This window comes from Polypterus senegalus, chromosome 1, assembly GCF_016835505.1.
Source record: "Polypterus senegalus isolate Bchr_013 chromosome 1, ASM1683550v1, whole genome shotgun sequence".
Taxonomy (NCBI): domain Eukaryota; kingdom Metazoa; phylum Chordata; class Cladistia; order Polypteriformes; family Polypteridae; genus Polypterus; species Polypterus senegalus.
The window spans coordinates 199264252-199281998 of record NC_053154.1 but is presented as its reverse complement, the minus strand read 5'-3'; the positions used below and the strand labels follow the sequence as shown (position 1 = coordinate 199281998).

Below are 17747 nucleotides of genomic sequence, written 5' to 3'. Positions count from 1 at the left end.
CCAAAAATTCCAATTCCTTCAATGCCCGCCTTATAGGTTCTTCCCCTTGTTGAGAGAGTAGGAATTTTGGCTTTGATTAATCTCATTTGTGAAGCATATGGTAATAAAAATGTTTGCATAACAAGTCAAAACAAAATGACTCACTGAACAGGCCTCAACTAGTAAAAAGATATATTGTTCCAGCCTAATCAAAATTACCACATTTTAAGAAAGAAGCACACCAAAGGAATATTCGTACATCTGCCTCATTATCTGTGCAGTGTTTGTACATTCACCAAATGATTGCACAAGTTGTTTCTTCAGGTACTCTATTCTTCATTCCAAATAATAAACACGTGTTGTGTTGACTGGCAACTCTAAACTGGCCCTGTCTAAATGAATGTGGGTGCTAGTGCAACAGCGCTCTGCAATGGAATGCCCCACTGCTGAAACTCACTGGCGTTTTGGCTAATACAATGAGCATAAATACTGGCTCCACCTCAAACCCAGAATTGGATAAGAAAAAGGTTTGGCAAATTCCAAAACCTCTTGAATGAACATACAATGCCTATAAAAAGAATTCACCCCCTTAGACAATTACACATTTTGTTGTTATACAAAATTAAAATCACATTGGATTTAAATTAATCCTTGCAACTTTGTGAAAAGGTGACTGAAACGTAAGGGTATGGATACAAGAAAATATCTACATCACTGAATATCCTTGGAGTCCAGTTTAATCATTTAAAATGGAAAGAGTATGACACAGCTGTAAATCTGCCAAGAGTATGATGTTCACAAAAACTGAGTGAACATGCAAGACTAGTGAGGACTTACAAGCTACAGTAGATGGGACTGCTGAGACTGGGAATACAACAACTGTTGCTTGGATGCTTCAATAGTTGCACCTGTACGGGATACTGGCAAACAGAAAACAACTGCTTTTATTTAATTAAAAAAAACACACACACAAAAAAATAACACAAAAATACACACACGCACACATCTCAGCTAGAGTTTGCCAGAAGGCACATGTGAGACTAATAAGTCAGCTGGAAAAGGGTTCTATTGTCTAATGAGACTAAAATGGAGCTTTTCAGCCATCAGACTAAATGCTATGTTTGGTGTAAGCACTGCACATTATTAAAAACACATCATCCCCACTGTGAAGTATGGTGGTGGCAGCATCAAGTTGTAGGGATAGTTGTCTGAAGTAGGCCCTGAAACGTTTGTGAGTGTAGAGGATAAAAGGAGTGCAGCAAAATACAGGGAAATCCCAGATAAAAACCTGGCACACTCTACAAGAAACCTGTACTTGGAGAGAAGATTTAATCTTTCCAGCCAACAAACCCAAGTATAAAACCAAAGCTACAGAGGGATTGCTTAAAAAACAAATGTTAATGTCCTGGAGTGGCTGAGGACTGTTTTCACTTTAACATCAAAGTGTCTTTTTCTAGTTTCTAATCTCAAAATGTCAAGTTGAACCTACTGTGATTAAATTTTTGTATAACAAAATCTGAAAACTTCCAAGTGGTTCAATACTTTTCATATGTACAGTATAACATTTTATTTGCACACAATATATAGAATCGTGTATTTATAAATCCACCATGCTTGAATATCACAATGAGAATGTTATTGTAAATTCTTCTATTGCATTTGAATTTTATGACAAAAAGTAGAGGATAAACAGGGTTCTGTAAAACACTCATTTCACTTTGTAATTTACAATTAACTTCACTGAAAATACGCAGAGCCTGTAGAATCAACCTTCAGAGGCTATATAGTATCATATTAATCATAACACCATTAAGTTATTGCCTAATATATACACTTGATGACTACCAAATCAGAAACCATACTGTCTTCTACTGTAGAAGGTTTCATGTACATCTTGAAATAGAAATTTATAATGATAAACTATTATTTGGCAGCTTACAAGGAAGGCACTGTCTTCATATAAGGAAAGTAAATCTCCTTCCGCCAGTTTCCTAAAGTACATGATTTATAGTTTTAAAAAAGTACAGTTGGGAAACACTCAAGAATATATGTTTTAGGATTTAATTTCCAGAAAAGGCACTGATTACCATTTGATGTGCACAGCACAGAGGGTCATTTGTCAGGCAACACTGTTTAAAAGCAGCCTCCAAACGGTTAATAGTAGTTCCTTGTCTAGAAATATGACTGAAACCTGTCCTGGGTAAACTTTCAGGTGGATATGTTGGACGATGATCTCGGTATTGGCAGATATTCCCCATATTCTCCACAGTTGGTCGACCAGGAGGGAAACCGATTTCTGGAACATCAGGCCGGAGAGGCGAGCCATTTGCCCTTGGCAATGCTGGAGGATTCGGATTGTCAGTTGTCACAGCTAGAAACAAAATGGTGATATTAAAATTATACTTGACATATAAGAAGATACTTGTATATTTAAGGATATTTTATATTGTTACATCTAATATGAATTGTACTACACGTTATGATAGGGTGGGAATGTAGAGTGGTAAGCCTATAATTGTAGATCACTTTATTTACTTTGTTAGTGGACAACAGAAGACTTCTGTAATACTGGATTTATTCAGACACAGAAGACTGGATAGTGTTTGAGTTGTGATTTTAGCCTGGAACTGTCAGGCAGCAACACTAACCAATTTGCCTCCCATTATACGCTACCGTACAATGCAAAAATATCAATACTGCCACACGTATGGAGTACAGTGTAGAAATGTTATTCCAGCTTAATTAAATAAACTGTCAGTTCATTTAATTATATCAAATACACTTAATAATCCAAGTCCAAGGTTGCAAAGGGCAAAAGCAGAGCTATTCCACTAGCATCAGTTGCCAGGCAGGAACCAACCCTAAATAACATACCTGCCATGTATGCATTCAATCTCACTAACACAAGGCCAGTTTTGAATCACTAATAAAACTCAGTATCTATATCTTTGACTATGGGTGAAACCCATGTAGACACAAGATAAATGTTAAACGCTACAAGTTGTTTTGCCTGCCTAAGGTAAAGTCATCTCTGCTGGAGTATCACCGGAATCGTCGGTTAGAGAGGTCCTTTCATTGGAATGGCTGGCCCAGCGCTAGCTCAGCTGTGGAATGGCCAATTGGGGGGAGCAGCTTGATGTCCCCAGGACTCTAAACAAATCCAAATCATATTATGTGATATCATCTACTGTTAAATTATGCTCTGTACCTGTAATATTTTTATTTTACTATTATACTTTATTGACAATTACTTGTGTTTTGTTGTGTGTATTGTATTGTATTGACCCCCTTCTTTTTGACACCCACTGCATGCCCAAGCTACCTGGAAAGGGGTCTCTCTTTGAACTGCCTTTCCCAAGGTTTCTTCCATTTTTCCCCTACTAGGGGTTTTTTTTGGGAGTTTTTCCTTGTCTTCTTAGAGAATCAAGGCTTTACGGCTATCAAAAGACAGGGCCTGTAAAAGCCCATTGTGGCACTTGTGTGATTTTGGGCTATAAAAAGTGAATTGTATTGTATTTTATTGGAACAACTCTCCCTTTTGCTAGTGTGTAGTGTTCTTACCCAGCACCACATGTCATGCCTCATATTGAAATCAATGTCAGTTACATACGCTCAGCTTTAATAGTGTTTCATAGCTTTCACTTTTGTTATAATTAAACTACTATACAGTACAGTACATTGTTATGGCCAATAAACATATACATGTGGTGTTGTAATTGTCACAAAAATTTTTAATTATTAAATGTTTATGAAATGGCAAATGAGCTTCAAGGATTGCTTCAATTTACGGAGTTGGAAGAACAACAGTGAACGATATAAAGTGTGATGCCACAAAATTTCAAAAACGTGTTGAAAATTTAAACCACTGACGGTAATGTTATTCTGTATTAATTTTAATGTTCTTCTGCATTGAAATTTTCTTTTTAAATTCTGTTATATTATGTTTTGTTAATATATTGTGACGTGCAGGCAGCTTGTGACGTGTTGTACAGGAACAGAAAAGGCAGAATGCTGTGTAAGTAATATGACTGGGTGAAGGGCTTCTGTTCTGTGAGGGGTGGGCACGGCTCTTAGGAGCTGATTGACAGAAGACGGTAGGAGAAAAAGGCAGGTGTGGTGGAAGGAAGTTTTGAGTAGGGAGTCAGGAGACAATAAGCAGGAGTGATTTTGGTATAGAAAAGGATAGAACGCGAGTAGCAGGAGATAAATCGGTAGGAAAAGCTTTCTTTTATTGTTTTGGAGATATATTTTGTAACCCAGATAACAGAGTATAAGAGAGGGCACCACTTGTTACGGAACGAAGACTCCAAGTAAAACGTAGAAAACTCCAGTACCTCCAATTTGTATTTGCTTATTATGCTGGTCATTACAATATTACATAAATTTATTAATTTTGTTAACATATACAAGGGATGTGCAAAAAGTTTAAGCACTTTTTTTAAAACTCTATTTATTAAGAATTTCAAAAAGAAATTATATCACTTTTCTACATAGTCACCTTTGTTTGATTTTCCAGGCATCGTACCAACTTTTTAATGCCCAATTACTTACTACTCCTTCCGCCTTCAGCATTTCCAACAAAAATATAAAAGTGTGAAAACTTTTTGAACGTCCCTCATATATATTTTTTTAAAAAATAAGATTATTTGCTAAACTAATTTACTGTATATCATTTTTAAAGTAGCTGTTCCGTTATCTGTCACGGCCTCAGTCCCGACCTCTGACCGATAATCGAGGTTTTACAGTATTTGAAATCCTTAACGCTATTTCACTCTTACCTTCTCTTTTAATATCCATCCATTCATTCATTCATTTCCTAACCCGCTGAATCCGAACACAGGGTCACAGGGGTCTGCTGGAGCCAATCCCAGCCAACACAGGGCACAAGGCAGGAACCAATCCTGGGCAGGGTGCCAACCCTCCGCAGGACACACACAAACTCGTCCACACACTAGGGCCAATTTAGAATCGCAAATCCACCTAACCTGCATGTCTTTGGATTGTGGGAGGAAACCGAAGCGCCCGGAGGAAACCCACGCAGACACGGGGAGAACATGCAAACTCCACGCAGCGCTACCACTGCGCCACCGTGCCGCCCCTCTTTTAATATAATAAATGCAAAGTTTTTGACATTTTACATTTGATTTGATATGCTGTACAAAACTAGTTTTATCTACTTAAAATTTTACATATGAGAAAAAAACTATTAAGAAAATTTTAATAAATGAACACAACTACTGGGCAAAACAAGAGATTTAATTTCCAAATTTAAAATGTTCTGAAACCATCCTTACCAAATGTATTAGAGAGTAGCAACAGACTAACCATAGAGAGTGAGTGACTGAATGCGTTTCTGTTAGCTGATGTGACTTAGACTTTTACTATGCGGACACAGCACATTATTAAATGGAGAAAAAAAAAAAATCAGGAGCACCCAGGATACACTGGCTTCATTAATCAAAACTATGACACAAAATAGAGGCACAAACTGTGAATGACAGCTAAATAGTGAAAAAGTAGTATGAATCATGGGCATGACCCATGTAAACAAGTGAATCAGCATTCATGTACAAGGAAAAGTTTCTGCTCTCTTGTTCAATCCCATGAACTCTAGTTCTGGCTATGAAACTTAGGTGGAACCAGTACTTTCTTATTTCTCAGGTAAAAAAAAAACCATCTCTCTCTGTTCCCAATCCTCCAGTGGAACTAATTAAAACATATTAAAAAGACACCCGATTAAAAACATACTAAATACATACAAAGAAATGCTAAAAGAAGATGTATTCACATCAGTACCAAATATACTTCCTAAGCAAGAAGCTACATAGTTTGCAATGTGTAGATGAAACTCTGAAATGAGGAGATACATATTTGAAAGTGGTTAATACTTGAAGGAATGGTGGTTTGATAAATTTATCAAGTTATCAAATATAATAAGCACAGAAAAACATCTTATTAAAAATACAAAAATAGAATCAGTTTATCAGTTATTTAAGTTAGTTGATATATTTTTATTTATTGTTATCAGTTCACATTGTGTCCCATATAGACTCCAATCATACTGCTAGTAAAATAGTAAAATTAAATATCTTAATGAAATGACCACAATGTAAAGACTATATTAATCATATATTTTTAAAATGCCAATTGTCTACTTTAAACTATATTATAGAAGGCAGTATGTAAATTGGTCACTGGGTGCAGAGTAAAAGTGAAATATAACACTGTAGATATATTCTAGTTTTTATAAATAGTGCAATGTGTGCTACTCATTTTTCTAAGCCAACCTGTATAAGCAGAGAGCACAAACCATGAAGCAAGTTTGGACAAGAGGTTGTTTTCATCAAAGAGAACATAACCATTCACACAGAAACATTTTTTACTTGCTTCCTAAAGACCCCACATCCATTTTTCAAGTAATTTTCAGTCACAGACTTAATTTACACAGTCCTTACACAAGGGGCACTTGTGGTGCACTATTCACACAAGAAAGTGAAACAGGAAAAGAGCCTTTCACTTCCTAGTGCAACACCAAGAAATGAACAGGCGGCAATGACATATATACATCTTTCTTACCAAATAAACCATGAAAGTCAGGAATCAGCGGTCTCTGTAGCAGATCATTGAAAGGATCTAATTAAAACATATGAAAAAGATATGTGAAAAAATACACTGAATCCATGCAAAAAAAATGCTACAAGAAGTCTAATTCAGTACCACTGAACAATGTATGCTTCATCCACATGGTACAGAATTAAGTGAAATGAAACTACAGTACACAGTATGATAACATTACTACTTTTAAAGTATGAATATAAAACCATAAATAGCACTGTATTTATGCTCTACTCATTTTTTCTGAGCTAATCTGTGCAAACATTAGGCCTAAAGTAGCAACCAAGTCTGGGCAAGAAGCTATTTCTTTGCCTTGTCTTGTCTTCTTATAACTGAAAAACTGCTGAAAATTTTCTAACATTTTACATTTAATTTTACCTGCTGCACAAAGCTTTGTAGTGCCATAAGGGGAAAAATAATAGTTCAATTTATTATTAATTTAAAAATCAGATACAAATTGTCTAGAGTGTGTTGATGCATGATTAACTTCATCTGGGCAACACATGAGTCTATGTTTTCAAGGGCAAAGTCTACTAACACCTAGGTGTTCAACTCTATCATAAGGTTTTAGAGAGTAGCAACAGACTACATCATATGTGGCAAGTATGTTACCATTTCTTGATGTTCTACAGGGAAGCAGCAGTTGATCACTAATTGGAATCATGAGATAAAAGTAAGATGTAGTACATTGCTAAGAACAAACAAAAGTCAAAGTCAAGAAATCAATAGACTGAAGCAAAACAAAACCAATGGGGCAAAGACCATGATGAAAACCAACACAGAGTGGAGATCAAAGTCAAAGAAAACCAACGCTAGGACCTACTTTAACTAACATTAATTATATTGTTTGAAATATCCACAATCTTGCACAAATCATGAATATCACCCCATCTATTATCCTTGATGTAAATCCTAACAAAAGAAAAGCAACTGTCAACTCAAAAGTCCCAAAATGGCAGTGCTCATTAAAATAACAAGATGGCAACACAGGAGAATGCAAAAAATAAGTAACACGAGTAAAAACGTGTTGAAACAAAAAATAAATGTGACCATCAGATTAAGGGGTCTGAAGAGTCCCCAAAACAATCTGTAAACTATTTTTAAAGACCAGAAAACTATCTAAGAAAATTAGAAATTGGTCAAATCAAGACAGATTTGAACCAAGTAAGCAAGATACTGTCTACACATTCATAATAAAAATGAAATAGTCTTTTTACTTCTTTGTACTGTATAATAGCAAGAACTGTAGAAATGGCAATGAAACATTTTTTTTACCTGGGATAGCCGGAGGTCCATGAATCACCTCTCTCTGCCCCATGTCATCCCAAGAATCTAATTAAAACATATTAAAAAGATACAAGTGAAAAAGAAAAAAAACAATGAATATATGTAATAAATGTTACAAAAATGCTTATCTGCACAAGTATTACTATAAAATGAATGCACAAATCTACGATATATAGAATGAAATGAAACTGCAGTATATCTACAGCATTATAACAAAAACATTATTATTTTTCAATTACAAGTACTATAAGCACAAGGCAGGAATCAATCCTGGACAAGAAGCTACTATATTTTCATCACAGAGCAACCTTATATGTTACATTGAAACATTTTTTAAATTGCCATCTAACTGAACATGTACATCTTTGGGTTGCAAGAAAATAAAAACACAGCACTTCTAGAAAAACTGAACAAAAACTGTGAAAACATGAAAGTCAAGAGTAAAATCAAGACTCTTGAGCTAGAATTCAGCAGTGCCAGGCAGTTTGCCTAACTGCTGTCACTCACTTGGTAATATTTCTACATGTTTTCTGAACAAAAACTAAAAAAGCACAGAAAATCTAGAAATTTACTGCCATCAACTATTCATCAAAACCAAAGTATTAATCTTATGACTATTCATAAGCTATGAAATTAAAGAAAAGAAAAACAGTTGTTCACACCAACACAATTTAGCTATAAACTCAATCTGTTTTGCAATTTTGATAACTGGTTTCATGACTAGCTCAGACAAAGGTACTTTGCATCTGTATTAGAGAGAAATAAAGCTGATGTTGCATTATGAAACTTTATCATCATGGGGCATGTCAGATTTGTTGATCAGTCGCTGATGTCATTGCCCACCATGTTGTATTACACAACTCAAAATTGTAGCCCATGTCACGGCTACCAACTAAGAGCCAATCTTGCAGTGCAGTTATGCTTGCTCCTTTTTCGGACAGCCAATAGTGTGTTGCTGGATGGAGAACTGCTTTATGAAGAGTTAACTGGTACAGTGAGCTCTGCGGCAATTTATGTCTTAATTCCTTTTTCCCAGATTTTGTCCAAATCATGTTTGTTCCATCTTAAAAATGTTGGGAAATTAAGGAGCTTTCTAAATAAACAGGATTTTGATAATTCATGCATTTATTTCTAGTAGTATTGACTACTGCAATGCTGTGTTCTCTGGGTGTTCAAATCGTTCTTTACACAACCTCCAGTTAATCTTAAATACTTACACTGGCTCCCAGTGAAGTTTGGGGCAGATTTTAAAACCCTCCTTTTAACATATAAAGCCTTAAATGCCCAAGGTCTGGCTTACTTGTCTGAACTTATCATGACTTACAAACCAGAGCACACATTAAGATCTCAAGATGATGGTCTGGTTATGATTCCAAGGATTAATAAAATAACACTGGGAGGTCGAGCTTTTAGTTACAGAGCCCCTAAACAGTAAAATGGTCTGCCTGCTACTATGAGATGCCCCTTCAGTCTCAGCTTTCAAATCCTGGATGAAGACTCACTACTTCAGTTTAGCATACTCTGACTAGAGCTGCTGATTAACTGTACAGATTGCATCTCTGTTGTTGGTCATTAGCATTAAAGCAGAAGTACAGTGAAACCTTGGATTGTGAGTAACTTGGTTTACGAGTGTTTTGCAAGATGAACTTAAATTTTTAATCAATTTTAACTTGATAAATGAGCAAGGTCTTGCAATATGAGTAGTACATATACGCTTTGTCCGCCGAGCTTCACTTGGGGATTGTGGGTAATCGTCTCCCATGCTCGTTCTCAGTCGGCATGCCTGACTCATATAGTCAAAATCCATATGAGCGTATACGGTTTATTATAGCATGGTGACCATGTGTATGTGTGCTGTAATGTGCGAGTCCCTGTCATGCATCCCAAAACACAAGGCTAAGTCTCAGTACTTTAGCAAAACCAGCTTTATTCAGCTTGAAACAGGAACAGCACGGTTACTTATTGCAGCAGGATCTATTGCTCTCCTATACAGAGCCACAGTAATCAGGCAGGGCTGTGACCAAGTTAGTGGCTAAGTAAAACTGTGCTCTTATATTTATAATGTTCTTTGCATTACTCATCGATGGCAGACGCTTATAGCTTGACTGTGATCTTTTCCGATTCTCTTTTACGGTGAACTGCTACAGTGCTGGGAGCCTGCGGTTGCTTGCTTTGGGACCCTCGCGTGTTGTCCCAATGCGTGGGAATCCCAAAAGAGTTTAGAAACCTTACAGTGCGTAAAGCATTTTTTTTTAATTTTGTGTCCAAGTGTAGTGACTCTTCAGGCAAAAGTAACTTTCATTGGATAGGTTTCCTTGTTAAAGTCGCAAAAAAAGATAAAGATTCCAGTGAGCCAAGAGATATCAGCGATTCCGTTAGTTAGAATGAATATTGTGTATTAATCATTTTAATATAAATATTTATGGGTTGTGAAACAAATTATCTGAGTTTCCATTATTTCTTATGGGGTAATTCGCTTTGATATACGAGTGCTTTGGATTACAAGCGCATTTCCGGAACGAATTATGCTCGTAAACCGAGGTTCCACTGTAATATGATAGGTATAATTTGTTACTAACCCTCACCTATTCCGTTTCTGTTCTTGGTACTCAAATGTGGCACTTGGTGCCACTGCTCACCTGCCAAGTTGTTTTGCCTGCCTAAGGTAAAGTCATCTCTGCTGGAGTATCACCGGAATCGTCGGTTAGAGAGGTCCTTTCATTGGAATGGCTGGCCCAGCGCTAGCTCAGCTGTGGAATGGCCAATTGGGGGGAGCAGCTTGATGTCCCCAGGACTCTAAACAAATCCAAATCATATTATGTGATATCATCTACTGTTAAATTATGCTCTGTACCTGTAATATTTTTATTTTACTATTATACTTTATTGACAATTACTTGTGTTTTGTTGTGTGTATTGTATTGTATTGACCCCCTTCTTTTTGACACCCACTGCATGCCAAACCACCTGGAAATTGGTCTCTCTTTGAACTGCCTTTCCCAAGGTTTCTTCCATTTTTTCCCCAACTAGGGTTTTTTTTGGGAGTTTTTCCTTGTCTTCTTAGAGAATCAAGGCTTTATGGCTATCAAAAGACAGGGCCTGTAAAAGCCCATTGTGGCACTTGTGTGATTTTGGGCTATAAAAAATTAACTGTATTGTATTTTATTGGAACAACTCTCCCTTTTGCTAGTGTGTAGTGTTCTTACCCAGCACCACATGTCATGCCTCATTTTGAAATCACAGTGTCAGTTACATACGTTCAGCTTTAATAGTGTTTCGTAGCTTTCACTTTTGTTATAGTTAAACTACTATACAGTACAGTACAGTACAGTACATTGTTATGGCCAATAAACATATACATGTGGTGTTGTAATTGTCATAAACATTTTTAAATTACTAAATGTTTACGAAATGGCAAAAGAGCTTCAAGAATTGCTTCAATTTACGGAGTTGGAAGAACAACAGTGACCGATATAAAGCGTGATGCCACAAAATTTCAAAAACGTGTTGAAAATTAAAGCCACTGACGGTAATGTTATTTTGTATTGAAATTTTCTTTTTAAATTCTGTTATATTATGTTTTGTTAATATATTGTGACGTGCAGGCAGCTTGTGACGTGTTGTACAGGAACAGAAAAGGCAGAATGCTGTGTAAGTAATATGACTGGGTGAAGGGCTTCTGTTCTGTGAGGGGAGGGCACGGCTCTTAGGAGCTGATTGACAGAAGACGGTAGGAGAAAAAGGCAGGTGTGGTGGAAGGAAGTTTTGAGTATGGAGTCAGGAGACAATAAGCAGGAGTGATTTTGGTATAGAAAAGGATAGAACGCGAGTAGCAGGAGATAAATCGGTAGGAAAAGCTTTCTTTTATTGTTTTGGAGATATATTTTGTAACCCAGATAACAGAGTATAAGAGAGGGCACCACTTGTTACGGAACGAAGACTCCAAGTAAAACGTAGAAAACTCCAGTACCTCCAATTTGTATTTGCTTATTATGCTGGTCATTACAATATTACATAAATTTATTAATTTTGTTAACATATACAAGGGATGTGCAAAAAGTTTCAGCACTTTTTTTAAAACTCTATTTATTAAGAATTTCAAAAAGAAATTACATCACTTTTCTACATAGTCACCTTTGTTTGATTTTCCCGGCATCGTACCAACTTTTTAATGCCCAATTACTTACTACTCCTTCCGCCTTCAGCATGTAAACAAGTGAATGAGCATTCATGTACAAGGAAAAGTTTCTGCTCTCTTGTTCAATCCTGTGAACTCTAGTTCTGGCTATGAAACTTAGGTGGAACCAGTACTTTCTGATTTCTCAGGTAAAAAAAAAACATCTCTCTCTGTTCCCAATCCTCCAGTGGAACTAATTAAAACATATTAAAAAGACACCCGATTAAAAACATACTAAATACGTACAAAGAAATGTTAAAAGAAGATGTATTCACATCAGTACCAAATATACTTCCTAAGCAAGAAGCTACATAGTTTGCAATGTGTAGATGAAACTCTGAAATGAGGAGATACATATTTGAAAGTGGTTAATACTTGAAGGAATGGTGGTTTGATAAATTTATCAAGCTATCAAATATAATAAGCACAGAAAAACATCTTATTAAAAATACAAAAATAGAATCAGTTTATCAGTTATTTAAGTTAGTCGATATTTTTATTTATTGTTATCAGTTCACATTGTGTCCCATATAGACTCCAATCATACTGCTAGTAAAATAGTAAAATTAAATATCTTAATGAAATGACCACAATGTAAAGACTATATTAATCATATATTTTTAAAATGTCAATTGTCTACTTTAAACTATATTATAGAAGGCAGTATGTAAATTGGTCACTGGGTGCAGAGTAAAAGTGAAATAACACACTGTAGATATATTCTAGTTTTTATAAATAGTGCAATGTGTGCTACTCATTTTTCTAAGCCAACCTGTATAAGCAGAGGGCACAAACCATGAAGCAAGTTCCAGTAATTTTCAGTCACAGACTTAATTTACACAGTCCTTACAAAAGGGGCACTTGTGGTGCACTATTCACACAAGAAAGTGAAACAGGAAAAGAGCCTTTCACTTCCTAGTGCAACACCAAGAAATGAACAACAGGCAATGACATATACAGTGGTGTGAAAAACTATTTGCCCCCTTCCTGATTTCTTATTCTTTTGCATGTTTGTCACACAAAATGTTTCTGATCATCAAACACATTTAACCATTAGTCAAATATAACGCAAGTAAACACAAAATGCTGTTTTTAAATGATGGTTTTTATTATTTAGGGAGAAAAAAAAATCCAAACCTGCATGGCCCTGTGTGAAAAAGTAATTGCACCCTGAACCTAATAACTGGTTGGGCCACCCTTAGCAGTAATAACTGCAATGAAGCGTTTGCGATAACTTGCAATGAGTCTTTTACAGCGCTCTGGAGGAATTTTGGCCCACTCATCTTAGCAGAATTGTTGTAATTCAGCTTTATTTGAGGGTTTTCTAGCATGAACCGCCTTTTTAAGGTTATGCCATAGCATCTCAATTGGATTCAGGTCAGGACTTTCACTAGGCCACTCCAAAGTCTTCATTTTGTTTTTCTTCAACCATTCAGAGGTGGATTTGCTAGTGTGTTTTGGGTCATTGTCCTGTTGCAGAACCCAAGATCGCTTCAGCTTGAGTTGTCGAACAGATGGCCGGACATTCTCCTTCAGGATTTTTTGGTAGACAGTAGAATTCATGGTTCCATCTATCACAGCAAGCCTTCCAGGTCCTGAAGCAGCAAAACAACCCCAGACCATCACACTACCACCACCATATTTTACTGTTGGTATGATGTTCTTTTTCTGAAATGCTGTGTTCCTTTTACGCCAGATGTAACGGGACATTTGCCTTCCAAAAAGTTCAAGTTTTGTCTCATCAGTCCACAAGGTATTTTCCCAAAAGTCTTGGCTTTAAAACAACAAGATGGCAACACAGGAGAATGCAAAAAATAAGTAACACGAGTAAAAACGTGTAGAAACAAAAAATAAATGTGACCATCAGATTAAGGGGTCTGAAGAGTCCCCAAAACAATCTGTAAACTATTTTTAAAGACCAGAAAACTATCTAAGAAAATTAGAAATTGGTCAAATCAAAATAGATTTGAACCAAGTAAGTAAGATACTGTCTACACATTCATAATAAAAATGAAATAGTCGTTTTACTTCTTTGTACTGTATAATAGCAAGAACTGTAGAAATGGCAATAAAACATTTTTTTTACCTGGGATATCCGGAAGTTCATGAATCACCTCTCTCTGTCCCATGTCATCCCATGAATCTAATTAAAACATATTAAAAAGATACAAGTGAAAAAGAAAAAAAAAACATAATGAATATATGCAATAAATGTTACAAAAATGCTTATCTGCACAAGTATTACTATAAAATGAATGCTAATGTCCACAAGATATAGAATGAAATGAAACTGCAGTATATCTACAGCATTATAACAAAAACATTATTACTTTTCAATTACAAATACTATAAGCACACGGCAGGAATCAAGCCTGGACAAGAAGCTACTATATTTTCATCACAGAGCAACCTTATATGTTACATTGAAACATTTTTTAAATTGCCATCTAACTGAACATGTACATCTTTGGGTTGCAAGAAAATAAAAACACAGCACTTCTAGAAAAACTGAACAAAAAACTGTGAAAACATGAAAGTCAAGAGTAAAATCAAGACTCTTGAGCTAGAATTCAGCAGTGCCAGGCAGTTTGCCTAACTGCTGTCACTCACTTGGTAATATTTCTACATGTTTTCTGAACAAAAACTAAAAAAAAACACAAAAAATCTAGAAATTTACTGCCATCAACTATTCATCAAAACCAAAGTATTAATCTTATGACTATTCATAAGCTATGAAATTAAAGAAAAGAAACAGTTGTTCACACCAACACAGTTTAGCTATAAACTCAATCTGTTTTGCAATTTTGATAACTGGTTTCATGACTAGCTCAGACAAAGGTACTTTGCATCTGTATTAGAAAGAAATAAAGCTGATGTCGCATTATGAAACTTTATCATCATGGGGCATGTCAGATTTGTTGATCAGTCGCTGATGTCATTGCCACACCATGTTGTATTACACAACTCAAAATTGTAGCCCATGTCACTGTTACCAACTAAGAGCCAATCTTGCAGTGCAGTTATGCTTGCTCCTTTTTCTGACAGCCAATAGTGTGTTGCTGGATGGAGAACTGCTTTATGAAGAGTTAACTGGTACAGTGAGCTCTGCAGCAATCTCTGTCTTTTAATTCCTTTTTCCCCCATTTTGTTATGGTATGTAAAAACACAAGACACAAACAGATGAGAAGCTCTTCTGTCTGCAGAGGTTCAAAACACACATGCTCCTTATTCTTTGTTGCTACATTCTAGGCATTGTATATCTGGCTGAATGCTTATAGGTTCTAAACTTTCACAAGCAAAGATCCTGCTCCATTAATTAAAGGGAAAGTCAAACGTGTTTGTTTTCATCCTAGCCAGTCGAAGATTGGTTGGTTTCAGTCCTTGGGTATGCAATATTAGAGGATTGCCTTTACAGGAGCATGCTGTTGACTGCCTAAGTTTATATAAATGAAGGCTACTGAAAACTGCTGGAAAATCATCTAATTATACATAGGTTTAAATAGTCACTTTGCTAAGCACACCAATCTAGTGACAAGAATGAGCATCTTTTGCTTTCAGAACGGTCCGAATCCTGTGAAGCATAAATTTAACAAGCTGATGGAAACATTCATTAGGGGATTTTGGTCCATGCTTACTACACAACAGAATGCAACTCCTGCATATGTTTTGGCCACACATTTATGCAACAAACCTTTGCCATCTCATCCAAAAGGTAGTCTGGGATATGACGATTGTATAGCATATTGAAACAATTGTCATGTCTGCAGAAGCAGCTTGAGATGAAGTATGCCTTGTAGCATGGAGTGCTGTCTACCTTAAAATGCTCAATTTTAAAAAGGATACGCTTTGGTTATAAATGGATGAACAAGGTCAACATCAAGCTTAAGGAAGCTCTTGTATTCAAATTCTGCTGAATTAGCAGTAGGAGAAAGTGTGAAAGGAAAACACTCATCAGTGCACTACCAACCCAGTCTGTACATTTGAGGCAATAGATCTATGGATTCATATTGTTTTTTTGCCAATTTCTGTTCCTACCACCTGTGTGTTGTAGTATTGATTGAAATTTCTCAAAGGAAATGGTTTTTCAATCTCCTTTTTTGATGATCAGATGTCCACAGTAACTTAATTTTTCCTCCTTAACCAACAGGAGTAAAAGAACAGTGTGGCCTGTAGCCGGTTTTAAGAAATAACCTACAGTTTAAAAACTAAAGGATTTACCCAATATATTATATACTGCTCAAAAGAATTAAAGGAACACTTTTTAATCAGAGTATAGCATAAAGTCAATGAAACGTATGGGATATTAATCTGGTCAGTTAAGTAGCAGAGGGGGTTGTTAATCAGTTTCAGCTGCTGTGGTGTTAATGAAATTAATAACAGATGCACTAGAGGGGCAACAATGAGATGACCCCCAAAACAGAAATGGTTTAACAGGTGGAGGCCACTGACATTTTTCCCTCCTCATCTTTTCTGACTGTTTCTTCACTAGTTTTGCATTTGGCTACAGTCGTGTCACTACTGGTAGCATGAGGCGACACCTGGACCCTACAGAGGTTGCACAGGTAGTCCAACTTCTCCAGGATGGCACATCAATATGTGTCATTGCCAGAAGGTTTGCTGTGTCTCCCTGCACAATCTAAAGGGCATGGAGGAGATTCTAGGAGACAAGCAGTTACTCTAGGAGAGCTGGAGAGGGTCATAGAAGGTCCATAACCCATCAGCAGGACCAATATCTGCTCCTTTGGGCAAGGAGGAACAGGATGAGCACTGCCAGAGCCCTACAAAATGACCTCCAGCAGGCGACTGGTGTGAATATCTCTGACCAAACAACCAGAAAGACTTCATGAGGGTGAGCCAAGGGCCCCATGTCCTCTAATGGGCCCTGAGCTCACTGCCCAGCAGCATGCAGCTCAATTGGCATTCGCCATAGAATACCAGAATTGGCAGATGCACCACTGGTGCCCTGTGCTTTTTACAGATGAGAGCAGGTTCACCCTGAGCACGTGACAGAAGTGAAAGGGTCTGGAGAAGCCATGGAGAACATTATGCTGCCTGTAACATCATTCAGCATGAGCAGTTTTGTGGTGGGTTAATGATTGTCTGGGGAGGCATATCCATGGAGGGTCACACAGACCGCTACAGGCTTGACAAAGGCACCTTGGCTGCCATTAGGTATCAGGATGAAATCCTTGGACCCATTGTCAGACCCTATGCTGATAGAGTGGCTCCTGGTGCACGACGAGTATGCAGGCAGTTCCTGGAGGATGAAGGAATTGATACCATTGACTGGCCACCACACTTTCCTGACCTAAATCCAATAGAACACCTCTGGGACATTATGTTTTGGTCCATCCAATGCCACCAGGTTGCACCTCAGACTGTCCAGGAGCTCAGTGATGCCCTGGTCCAGATCTGGGAGGAGATCCCCCACAACACCATCTGTCATCTCATTAGAAGCATGCACCGATGTTGTCAGGCATGTATACAAGAACACAGGGGCCATACAAAGTGCTGCGTACAATTTTGAGTTGCTGCAATTAAATTTTGGCAAAATGGACTAGCCTGCCACATAATTTTTTCACTCTGATTTTTGGGGCGTCTTTGAATTCAGGGCTCTGTAGGTTGATCATTTTCATTTCCATCAAACGATGTGGCATCCTTTCGCTCCTAACACACTACCCAGTCTAGA

The 17747-nt window shown here is 36.9% G+C and overlaps 1 protein-coding gene across 3 annotated transcripts in view; it reads right to left on the bottom strand.

Annotated features, from left to right (window-relative positions):
• LOC120537655 (extracellular matrix protein 1-like) overlaps positions 1 to 17747 on the bottom strand; it is a 77896-nt gene that overhangs the window by 21691 nt on the left and 38458 nt on the right. For all 3 annotated transcript variants that reach the window (XM_039766763.1, XM_039766769.1, XM_039766754.1), the window contains exons 2-5: positions 14145 to 14201; positions 7870 to 7926; positions 6556 to 6612; positions 2067 to 2350 (exon numbers count right to left, since the gene is read on the bottom strand). In XM_039766763.1, the coding sequence (XP_039622697.1) occupies positions 2067 to 2350; positions 6556 to 6612; positions 7870 to 7926; positions 14145 to 14187 (441 nt within the window). In that variant the 5' untranslated portion in view covers positions 14188 to 14201. The remainder of the gene's footprint in view (positions 1 to 2066; positions 2351 to 6555; positions 6613 to 7869; positions 7927 to 14144; positions 14202 to 17747) is intronic.